General features: G+C 52.9%; 1 protein-coding gene across 10 annotated transcripts in view; it reads right to left on the bottom strand.

The window, feature by feature from the left end:
- CHL1 (cell adhesion molecule L1 like) overlaps nucleotides 1-12,162 on the bottom strand; it is a 104,227-nt gene that overhangs the window by 32,375 nt on the left and 59,690 nt on the right. For all 10 annotated transcript variants that reach the window (XM_036333331.1, XM_036333336.1, XM_036333334.1 and 7 more), the window contains 2 exons: nucleotides 3,777-3,899; nucleotides 555-725 (listed from right to left, as the gene is read on the bottom strand). In XM_036333331.1, the coding sequence (XP_036189224.1) occupies nucleotides 555-725; nucleotides 3,777-3,899 (294 nt within the window). The remainder of the gene's footprint in view (nucleotides 1-554; nucleotides 726-3,776; nucleotides 3,900-12,162) is intronic.

Here is a 12,162-nt window from a genome sequence, read left to right as displayed (position 1 = left end):
AATTATGTGAATAACATCGTAATAGTGCCCGGCCGGCGTGGCCCAGTGGTTGAGCTTCAAACCCTTGAACCAGGAGGTCGCAGGTTCGATTCCCAGTCAGGGCACCTCCCTGGGCTGCGGGCTCGATCCCCCATAGGGCCCAGGCAGGAGGCAGGCAACGAATGATTCTCTCTCACCACTGATGTTTCTCTCTCTCTCTCCCTTCCTCTCTGCAATCAATTAAAAAAAATTTTTTTAGAAATTTGTAATATTGCTCCTCTTTTATCTTTGACTGCTGGGCTCTGCCATCTTCCCAGCCTGCTGACTTGTCCCGGGAAGCAGAGCCCGATCGATGGTGCTGGGAAACCCTGGAATGTCCTGTCTGCTGCGCCCACTGGCTTGGGTTTCTGGCGGCAGAGACAGAGCCGGGCAGCTGCAGGGGCAGATGTCTCCTGTCGGGGGACCTCCCTGGAGTGGAACTGAACAACCCGGCTCTCGCTGGCATCGGCCGGAATGAAATGACAGACACGTTGGCGTTCAGCATGCGCGACGGAGGGTAAGTTATCTGGACTTACAACTGTTGACTGTCAGCTTCATTGGCATTTTCTGCACAATGGTCCTCAGCCTGGGGAAGGCCGCGAAGCAGCAGTAGTCGTTCCGGCTGTCGTGCTCCTCCACGTTCGCAAAGTACAGGTCCCCCTCCTGGCTCATGTACACCCTCTCATCTTGCTGGATGTGCTCCAGTTCTGGAAAGGAATGTCTGTCGTTAAAGGGGCAACAGTCCTGCCCTGGCCGGTGTGGCTCAGTGGGTTGGAGCGTCGTCCCGTGCACCAAAAGGTTGCAGGTTTGATTGCAGGTTCGATTGCAGGTCAGGACATATGCCCAGGTGGCAAGTTTGATCCCTGATCGGGGCACATGCGGGAGGCAACCAATTGATATTTCACTCTCACATGGATGTTCCCCCCCCCCCCCCTTCCTTCTTCCTCTCCTTTCCTCTCTCTCTCTCTAAAATCAATAAAATCCTACCTCAGGTGAGGATTATAAATAATCTCATCTCTCTTTTCCTTTTTCAGCTTCTTGGCTTTTCCATTATTTCACTGCATGTGGCAGGTGAAACGTTACTAAAACAGAAATATAACACTGTCCAGTGAGGCTCAGTCGTTGAGCAGGGACCTAAGAACCAGGAGGTCACCTTTCAATTCCAGGTCAGGGCACATGTCCTGGTTGTGGGCTCGATCCCTAGTAGGGAAAACGCAGGAGGCAGCCGATCAATGATTCTCTCTCATCATTGATGTTTCTCTCTCTCTCCCTTCTTCTCTGAAACCAATAAAAAAATATTTTTTTTAACAAAGAAAGAAATACAATGCTCGCAGCAGATACTGGTTGTGCTGGGCCCTGAATGGGTGTTGTCCCAAAGGTGAGTGGGTGCTGTGAAAGGTGAGTGAGTGGGCGCTGTGAAAGGTGAGTGGGTGCTGTGAAAGGTGAGTGAGTGGGTGCTGTGAAAGGTGAGTGGGTGGGCGCTGTGAAAGGTGAGTGGGTGGGTGCTGTGAAAGGTGAGTGGGTAACTGTGAAAGGTGAGTGAGTGGGCGCTGTGAAAGGTGAGTGGGTGGGCGCTGTGAAAGGTGAGTGGGGTGGGTGCTGTGAAAGGGGAGTGGGTGGGCGCTGTGAAGGTGAGTGGGTGGGCGCTGTGAAAGGTGAGTGGGTGGGGCGCTGTGAAAGTGAGTGAGTGGGCCGCTGTGAAAGGTGAGTGAGTGGGCGCTGTGAAAGGTGATGGGTGGGCGCTGTGAAAGGTGAGTGGGTGGGTGCTGTGAAAGGTGAGTGGGGGCTGTGAAAGGTGAGTGGGTGCTGTGAAAGGTGAGTGAGTGGGTGCTGTGAAAGGTGAGTGGGTGCGGGCTGTGAAAGGTGAGTGGTGGCTGTGAAAGGTGAGGGGGTGGGCGCTGTGAAAGGTGAGTGGGTGGGTGCTGTGAAAGGTGAGTGGTGGGTTGTGAAAGGTGAGTGGGTGGCGCTGTGAAAGGTAGAGTGATGGCGCTGTGAAAGGTGAGTGGGTGCTGTGAAAGGTGAGTGAGTGGGCGCTGTGAAGTGAAGGTGAGTGGGCGCTGTGGAACGGTGAGTGAGTGGGCGCTGTGAAAGGTGAGTGGGTGGGCGCTGTGAAAGGTGAGTGGGGGCGCTGTGAAAGGTGAGTGAGTGGGCGCTGTGAAAGGTGAGTGGGTGCTTGAAAGGTGAGTAGTGGGTGCTGTGAAAGGTGAGTGAGTGGATGCTGTGAAAGGTGAGTGAGTGGGCGCTGTGAAAGGTGAGTTGTGGGCGCTGTGAAGTGAGTGAGTGGGTGAGTGGTGAGTGGCTGTTGGAAAGGTGAGGGGTGGGTGGGGCTGTGAAAGGTGAGTGGTGTGGCGCTGTGAAGGGTGATGGAAATGTGAGTGGGCGCTGTGAACAGGTGAGTGGTGTGCGCTGTGAAAGGGTGAGTGATGTGGGCGCTGTGAAAGGTGAGTGGGTGCTGTGAAAGGTGAGTGTGTGGGCGCTGTGAAAGGTGAGTGGGCGCTGTGAAAGGTGAGTGAGGTGGGGCGCTGTGAAAGGTGAGTGGTGGGTGCTGTGAAGTGAAAGGTGGGTGCTGTGAAAGGTGAGTGGGTGGGTGCTGTGAAAGGTGAGTGGGTGCTGTGAAAGGTGAGTGAGTGGGTGCTGTGAAAGGTGAGTGGGTGGGTGTGAAAGGTGAGGTGGGCGCTGTGAAAGGTGAGTGGGTGGGCGACTGTGAAAGGTGAGTGAGTGGGGTGCTGCCGAAAGGTGAGGGTGGGCTGCTGTGAAAGGTGAGTGAGTGGCTGCTGTGAAAGGTGAGTGGGTGGGTGCTGGTGAAGGTGAGTTGGGTGGGTGCTGTGAAATGTGAGTGAGTGGGTGCTGTGAAAGGTGAGTGAGTGGGTGCTGCTGAAAGGTGAGTGGGGGCGCTGCTGAAAGGGGAGGTGGGTGGGCTGCTGTGAAAGGTGGGAGTGTGGTTCTGTGAAAGGGTGAGGTGAGTGGGTGCTGTGAAAGGTGAGTGAGTGGGTGCTGTGAAATGGTGGAGTGATGTGGGTGCTGCTGAAAGGTGAGGTGTGGCGCTGTGAAGGTGAGTGTGAGGGTGGGCTGCTGTGAAAGGGTGAGTGGGTGGGTGCTGTGAAAGGGTGAGGTGATGGTGCTGTAAAGGTGAGTGAGGGTGCTGTGGATAAAGGTGAGTGGGTGTGCTGTGAAGGTGAGTGAGTGGCGCTGTGAAAGGGGAGTGAGGTGGGTGCAGTGGTGAAAGGTGAGTGAGTGGGGGCTGTGAAAGGTGAGTGAGTGGGTGCTGTGAAAGGGAGTTAGGTGGGTGCTGTGAAAGGTGAGTGAGTGGTGGCTGCTGAAGGTGGGTGAGTGCTGTGAAAGGTGAGTGAGTGGGTGCTGTGAAAGGTGAGTGGGCGCTGTGAAAGGTGAGTGGGTGAGTGCTGTGAAAGGTGAGTGAGTGGGCGCTGTGAAAGGTGAGTGAGTGGGTGCTGTGAAAGGTGAGTGAGTGGGCGCTGTCCACGGTAGGCAGGTTGTTGGACACAGGGAGGACCTCCTCCCAGACGCTCCTCGTCCCATCACTGGCCTGCACGCTCTTCAGGTGTGCCAGGCTTGAGGGATCTGTTTGGTGGTTGTCTAGTGTTTTCACCGACACCCTGAAGTGTGTATTTAAAACCTGGAGCAAACTCTAGGGGGTGGTTTCTAACTGCGTTTGGCTCCACAGTGATAACCTGCTATCAGGTCTTCTCTCGGCTCCAGCGTGTCACCTGACACGCATGGGCGAAGCAGCCCCCACTCACCGATATTCATCCAGTAGATGTGCAGCGGGGGCAGCCCCGTGGGCGGGTTGCAGGGCAGGACCAGGGGGTCTCCCTCCTCCACTTCAAGGGGCTCGATCTTTTCTTTGGGGAATTTGGGAACATCTGGTACAAAAAAGTCATTTCAAGGCACTGTTATAGTTAACTTTCAGCAGCACAAGTAATACTTTGATGCATTCTTCTTTCACAAAATTGGAGCATTTTAAATCAACTCAGCACCCCCATCTTGGTTCTCCGATCTCCCCTGCAGAGAGAGATGCTGGTGGGAACCTGGGTGCGTCCTTACACAAGTTTCAGCTCCCTGTGCAGTTGTAACTGCCGACCAGACGCTTTCGCTGGGACGTGGATCGGGCCACAGCACACCCCTGCGTGTGTCTGCACGGAGCGGGATGCCCAGCCACGGGCTCTGTGCATGTTAAGCTCTGAGAGACGTGGCACCTTCTGCAAACACTGCGATTTCTCCCCCGCAGACACACGCTCCCTCGCTCTACGGCGACGCCTTTGCATGTGAGTGGCGAGAACTCCGTTCAGAGCGTGGCCACACCGGAGGAGGGATTCCCAGCCCACGTGGGGGAAATGGCACAGCCGCATGTGAGGCGGAACGTGACCACGTCACGGGGCAGAGAGCCTTCTCGTGGGAGCCGCTCCGAGTAAAAGGAACTTCGAATGAGGGGTGTGACGTGGGGAAGGGGCCCCTGTGATGGCCCGGCATGTGCTTCCTCCTGGGGGGATGCTCCCTGAGGGTGAGACAGCTCCCACGGACGTGCAGCCACAGCCCTGCCGGACTCCACCCCAGCACCCACGCTGGGTGTTTCTGTGAAGGTATTTACACAACAGCCCTAAGGACACTCAGCTCATGTTTGGCTGGACCTTCGCTGGAGCCTTTGAACCTGCGGGGCGAGGGGACCTGCGTTAGGGACTCACCCAGCTCTCCTGGAGCAGAAGGGCCTTGGGAAGGATTCCTAACCCTCGCAGAGTGGGACGTGCTAGGGTTTCCTGCCCTGTGCTCCCTTCCTCAGGGGCGGGTCACGAAGACGGCGGTCACTCTCGGAAGCGGGGGACACGCTCGCTTACTGTCAAGTCTTTCCCGCTGGAGGAGCTCCCTGCGTTTCCCCCACGGCCCTCCCCTCCTGGCTGGCGGAATGTGCTGGCATTTCTCTGATCGCCGCGGCAGCTGCATGAACTGCTTCTGTCTCGCACCCAGGACCTTCCCCAGCTCAGCCTTGCAGGGGGCAGGGTGTTACTACACAGCCTTGGCCTCTTGGGAAGGTGGGCTTCCTCATGTGACGGGCCCGCAGGCTCCCTCCCGGTCGCCTCCTTCCAGCACATCTCCCTGCAGGCCTGGGCAGGCCCCTGGAATGGCAGCCACCGGGGATCCTGCTCCTGCTCCAGGAAGCGGGTAGCGTTCCATCCCCATCAGTCAAAGGTCAGAGGCAGGAGCCAGCTGTCATCACCAGGCTCCGAGCTGCAGGGAGTAACGGCGCCACCTAGCTGTGGCCGGCGGCTCTGACTGAGCAGGTGTGTGACAGTCACTGCAGGAAGTCCACGTCTCCTGAGCCCAGCTTAGTGACTTCCAGACTCCAAATCCCCACCCTCGCTCAGCGTTCAGTGCCAAGCCCAGCATCCGAGGCGCTGAAGGTCGCAGGGCCGCCGGGGGAGTTAGGGATCTGCTTATACTCAGGCACGAGGGGCAGCGGAGGGAGGGAAATCCGGTTCCAGAAATGCAAGGAGCATGCAGTCCCGACTGTAACAAGCAGACGCCACGGGCCCAACCTGAATGCTCACTTCCCAGGGGACACCCCCTGTAAGGCAGGATGAATAAGATGCAGCAAGCCCTAATTAAAGAATCGCCCCCTCAGAGCACTCAGAAACCGAACGATTCCCGCAGAGAGCACAGCCGGGGAGCCCTGCATTAATTAAACCTCAGTTATAAAGCGCCAGTTCTGAACATGTCAATAGTGTGACTCCACTGGCTTCCAAGGTGCCAGTAAGACGACAAAAAGTAAAATGAAATGCGTGAGTCCACCCAACCTTTTGTTCCGTGGCAGAAGTCTCTGGAACAGCTTTTGGCCAAAGATGAAATTACTCTCCGCAGGCAGGCGAGAATATTTATGTGTGGAATCATTTAAGGTCTGAGAACCGGTATGACAAAGGACATTAATTTGTTGGTTGTTTGGGATGACTTCTTAGGTCTTATTGTTGAACTTTGAAGCCTTTTCGTGAGTGTGATGCCGGCTGCCGGGCAAACATTGCCACCTGCGCAGAGGAAGTGACACTTAATTGCCATAGCTCATCAGCGGGCAGGAAGTCGGCTCCATTCCGATGAAGACGCGGCTCCTGTCTAAAAGTAACCCTCACCGGTGACTTTTGCTAATTGCGTTTCTCTGGCGACAAACGTCGGCAAGGCTGAGTTTGGACACGTGCAACACTGCCTGAGGTGAATGAATACACGCTCATTTTTCTGCTGGGCTCTCGCTTGCCGGCTCATTTCAGAGGAGCAGTCCATCAGCGCGCAGAGCAGCCTCCTTCCTGCAGCCTCGGGGAGCCCGGCCTTGACCGGGACGCTCCCTGTGCGGAGGCCTGGGAACCCCGACCGCAGAGCCGAGGTCCGCAGGACACCCAGCCCTTCCTGCACCTGCTCGCTCCTCTTCTCCAAAGGCTTCCACATTGATTCTTCCGCTGACAGATGCACTTCAGGTAAGGGCTCTGAGGGCAGAGGGTCCTGAACCCCAGCCGGGATCTGCGTGGGGCACTTTCACAGAGACCAGTGAGCTGCGCCCCAGTCTTCTAATCAGAGCGACCAACACAGCAAACCTGCAAAGCAAACCTCCCGGCTCTGAGGTGCGGGAGGGCTCCGCAACCCACCATCCACGCTCCACACCTCACGCGACAAAAGCTAACGGCTTTGCGCCTGGAACGCCGGGGACGCCCGAGAAACACGCTAATCTGTAGGCTGCCCTAAGGGATGAACCGAGCCCTCGTACTAACACTCATGGGCTACGCGGCTTCAGCCCTTTCTCCTTTTCTCCGGCACCCTAGGGTCCTACGAAGTCACCTCTATGGGATCCCTGGAAGGGTGACTAGAAGTTTCTTGGGGAAAGATACTGTGAAACCTAAGCTGTACAGTCCCCCCTGCCCATCTGCCTCACAGTAGAGTCGCCATGCCCTGGCCGGTATGGCTGTTGGTTGGGTCTGTCCTGATTCCCTGTCGGGCAGGTGCCTGGGTCGTGGGCTCTATCCTTGGTGGGGATCGTGCAGGAGGAAGCTGGTCAATGTTCTGCTCTCACATCAATGTTTCTCTCTCTTTCTCTCCCTCCTTCCCTCTCTCTTCCGCCTTTCTCTCTAAAAATCAGTGAAAAAAGCAAGACACAGCATCAGGGAGGGTTAACGCCACTAGTCATGCTAACTAACCAGTCCAACAGACATGTCCTGGGGACTCAACCCCCTGGCACGGACTCTGCAGATGGGCCTTCCTGGGACTCGAGGATCAAGTCAGGTCCTGAGTCTGATCCCTGATGGCCCGGTGCCCTCTACCACGTGGGTGGCGCCTTCAGCTGACAGAGAGGATGCTGCCGGCATGATGGGGCACAGGCGGCCCTGGGAGCACAGGACTGTGTGCGCACACTCTAGAGCCGCTGCTGGGGCTGCACCCTGACTTCCCCCGTGCCACGTGACCAGAGCCTGCTCCTTAATGTGCCCCTATGTCCTCCGAACAACCCTTTCCCAGGAGTCGCCTAAGACCATTGGGAAACACACATATAATTAATGACATATTGTTTTTGTCATTAATCACTATGCTTTAATTATGTTCAATTTGTAACAATGAAAAGACATCCTGCCTATCAGATATTTACATGACGACTCATAACAATAGCAAAATTACAGTTATGAAGTAGCAACGAAAATAATTTTATGGTTGGGGGGTCACCACAACATGAGGAACTGTATTAAAGGGTCGAGGCATTAGGAAGGTTGAGAACCACTGCCCTAGAAGGTCTGGCTCAGTAGATAGAGCGTCGGCCTGAGGATCCGAAGCGATTCTGGGTTTGATTCTGGTCAAGGGCAGGTACCTTAGTTGCAGGCTCCTCCCCGGCCTGGGCCCTGGTCGGGGCGCGTGCAGGGGGCAACCAATCAATGTTTCTCTCACATCGATGTTTCTGTCTTTCCCTCTCCCTTCCACTCTCTCTAAAAATTGTTCAATGGAAAAATATCCTTGGGTGAGGATTAACAACAACAAAAATATCACTACACATGTGTGGGTCTTGCTCAGGTGTGTCCCCCCACCCCACCCCCGCAACATTCACCCCAGCATGAGGGCAGACGGGGCGGGGGGCTCTCTTCTCCTGCATGAGCTTCTGTGAATGTTTGGGATTAACGTCTTCAGAGGCGGCAGAGAGGTGGCCAGAATCACTGTGTATAAAGGTTTCTGTTTGCAGGGACAACAATGGGATTCTCGGCTGATGTGCTCGCCTTGGAACTTAGGTGGCTAAAGCCTTCGAGGTTATAGATGAAAACTTTAAAACATGAGAGAGATACCTGAGAACACTCGAATCACAAAGACCTATTAATATCAAAAGAGAATCCAATCTCTGCCGCTTTAGAAAAGACTCGAGTGATGAAGGCCGCGGAACGCTCCACCTGGTCTCTGATGTATGAATTCCCTGGAAACCGGGCTGGGGTCCTCCTCAAAATACAACCGATCACAGAACACGGCCAGGTGATGAAGTCATTTCAGGAGAGACTGAACACAATGCGTCAGAAACTAATTTATTTTTCTCTTTTCTGAGCAGCAGGAACATGAAGCAATTGCCCACCACTTAGCTCAACTCCGAGAGCCGCTCTTAACGACAATGCCAGCGGGTTCCGGCCAGAATCTCCTCCCATTGCTCAGGTCTTGGCTCCGTCGGCTTCCAGAGTCAGAGGACATGTTGTAAAATCCTCTAATGGAGAATCATAGATGAGACTGTGCCCTTTCTCTCTCTGCACCAGGTCTAGCTGCTGCTTTTGCCTTTGTGTTTCCATAGCAACCATCAGAATCAGGGTAGGGACCAGCCAACGCCATGTCTTCTACAGGGATTTTTAATAACCTCCCTGCCTCTCTCTTTCTCATCTTATTTCAGCTAATTGATTTCAGATGGATGATAGGTAGGTAGGGAGACAGATAGAAGATAGATAGATAGATAGATAGATAGATAGATAGATAGATAGATAGATAGATAGATGATGGATCGATCGATCTAGTTTTATCATCCTCAACCATAATTTCCATGGCGATAATTTCTGATCCAGAATTGATTAACACTTGCGACTGAATGTCACTTCAAACCCCAACTCCTGAGGTCATTTCCAAGTTTATGTGTCACTGCTCTGCCCGTGACTATGCTACAAAGTCTCACCTACCAGCTCAGTAAGGCTAATTCCAACAAATCGGCATCCTGCATACTTATTCACTTCACGTACACAAAAGGCCCTTTGTAAAGCAAAGGCCAAGTGATAAAGAGAAGGAAAGAGATACCAGGAACACTCTTTCAGCCACCGACCCTTACACAAAAAACATAATCTTGCCTGTCTGTCCCCGCTCATTCCAGGAGAGATCATTCCTCTCCTGCTTTTTATTTTTATCAATCGCTTGTTTTGCACTACAAGTTTGCCACACAAAATGACACCCCTACACAATATTTCATTTTGATCGATGTCTGAACTCCCATAAATGAGACCACAGTATATGTGTGTCCAACCTATTCCCAAGGCTCAGCAGTCTTCCCTGCTGGACTGTACTTGTGTCTGATTACACGACAATGTATTCATTCTCCCGGCTGGGACAGGACTCCTGTGTTTCCCAGTGTGTGGAGCTTTAACACGTCTTTTTGAAGAAACCCTCCCGACCCTGACGTCAGGAATATTGTTAAAATACTCCTCCACCGCACGGCGCCGTCTTGAATCCACCAGGAAGGAAGCATCTCCGTGAGGTGAGAGAGAGGGCTCCAGAGGAAGGCTGTCTGCGTGGATGGTCAGCGTTTCACACCTCCCGTCTCAAAACCAGAATGAAAGAGAAGCCGGCTGGCTCTTCGCACCTCTGTCAGAGCTGCGTGGGTTTGTTTCCCGGTTCTCCGTGCAGTTCCACGGCCTGCACACCGCCAGTGGGCTAGTGACACAGTCTTTCCACTGGGCCACGTCCCCGACTTGTCCTTAGTCAAGAGATTCCACCCCCCCCAAAAAAAAAAAAAAAAAAAGAGATTCCACCCAATGGCCCCTCTGTCCCTCATATCCTTTAGTCAGTAGGTCACACTCCACAGACATACAAACCAAAGCAACCAACAGAGACTTCTGTTCAGTTGTCCTATAGATCAATTCATGGAGAAGCGACATTTCAGCTTCCCTAGCCTTTCGACCCGTAAAACGGATATTTTCCCCATTTATGTAAATCTTTGAAAATGGTTTTCATACACGTGTACACACCTTTCAGCTATGAAGTTCTCACGCCTCTCTGTTGGACTGGCTTTCAGAGTCTGTATTATTCTCCCCTTCACTCTCCTTTCTGTGACTTCACTGTCCCCTCAAGCTAGCGCGTTCATTTTCATCTCAACACGATGACACCTAAGAAGCTGGCATCGCCAACCGCCACCCTCTCTTCTGAGACCAGTGAGGATGAGAAATATGTGTCCACGCACACGATGCTCTAGCCGCGTCCGGCAAGTGTCCAGTGCAGAATCTCCACCACCGTCACTTCAGAACGCATTCCAGGGCCTTGGCCGTCTCTCATTTCACTTAGAAAGCACTTAGAAATATGGCTATTAATTTGCAAAGATAGAAGACTTTTCTAGTTTTCTTTTCATTATTGATTTCTAACTTAATTGCACAGGGTCATCTTTTCTTCCCAGCTAGTAAATCACCAAATATCGAGGAAATGTGCTGTTCCGGTTTAGCGACCGTGCTGTGCTATGGTCACTGGCTGGGTCTTTAAACCTTCCACGTGCCTGGCATGGATGACGTTTCTGCTTGAGTTCCCAAATAATGAAAAGATAAGGTGAAATGTTTTTCATTATTATGATAGATTTGTCTATTTCTCCACGTGGTTCTATATTTTTCTTCACATAGTTTATCGCCATGTGCGCTTAGAACTAACCCAGGAAGCCTTTTTAAAAGAAGGTCTGTGGTGCCTGGCGTTAATTCAACCACGCCTGCTCTCGTTGGCATAGCATTTGGCTGGGCTATCATTTCCACCTTGTGGTTTAACGGTTCTGTACCCTCGTGCTTTAGGTGTGTTATGCTGTAAATGGCTTATGGCTTTTTACTAACTGGAGCATTTAGTCCATTTGCTTTTATCTTTAATCAGTGATATGTACCTGAATTTATTTCTAGTTTTTAAAATGTCTGCTCATCTCACTTTGTATTTTCTCCCCTTTCTTCCTCCTCCTCACACCACACGGCTTGATAACCGTTTTTTCTACACTTTTAGAGTAATTAGTCTATAAACATTAGGTGCACACGTCACGTGCAGAGTCTACATTGATCTGGCTGTTCCCGGCAATCATTTCAATCCGGTCCCCACCCCGACGTGTGGGGTAAGGCCCGTGTTGCGCATGTGTGTTTTAGAAGCGTGTGCTGTTCTTCCGCTGTATCCTGCGAGCGCTTCGCTGTTCTTTGAGTTCTCCAAAGCTTAGAACTCCGTGAGGAGAAACTGCCACACGGCAGCTGGTGACAGCGTTCTACATAAGAATCTATTCTGTGAGCCTCTGGTTTGGATCACATGACCTTGCCTCCTTCAAGATCAGGGAAGATAGCCAGTTGTGATGGTTGGTCATCAGAGGTCCCCTGAGCACGGCAGCGATGCAGTCTTAGTTTTGGTGGTAGTTACTGACCAATGACCCCCTCCAGAGTAAGCAGCTTGCAGTTTCCATGACTACTGTTTACAGCAGGCATGACTGCTAAGCATCCTTCTGAGGGACTCCCACGGTGACGTCAGGTACGCTTTAGGACTAGCTCTGAGCCACCTCACCTCTAGAAGTTACCTGTGTGACTTCTCGCTGGAAGCAAGCTTTCATGCTCTCTGCCCCAGACCCTAACCTGGTGGCCCAGGGTCACGTGCTGCAGCCACGGCATGAGGGTGAGTCGCCCAGGAGGCTGTGTGGGGAACAGAACAGCTGCTCCGACGGACGGCTGCCACACCCATAACGAACTGCCTGATTTAGGAAGGACCTGTGTGAACCCTGCTTGGGGATGACTTGTTACTGCAGCATAACTCGCTGACCCTAACTAATACCATGTGCAACTTAGTTCTCATCACGAGGCAATAGAGACTATGTTTCCCCAAATTAGACACAAGGTTACTGGCTGAAGTGCAGCAACCTCCCATTGCTTTCAAGGT

Source organism: Myotis myotis, unplaced genomic scaffold (assembly GCF_014108235.1).
Source record: "Myotis myotis isolate mMyoMyo1 unplaced genomic scaffold, mMyoMyo1.p scaffold_m19_p_13, whole genome shotgun sequence".
NCBI classification, from domain to species: domain Eukaryota; kingdom Metazoa; phylum Chordata; class Mammalia; order Chiroptera; family Vespertilionidae; genus Myotis; species Myotis myotis.
The sequence above is the reverse complement of the archived record's forward strand: the minus strand, read 5'-3'. Positions and strand labels throughout refer to the sequence as shown.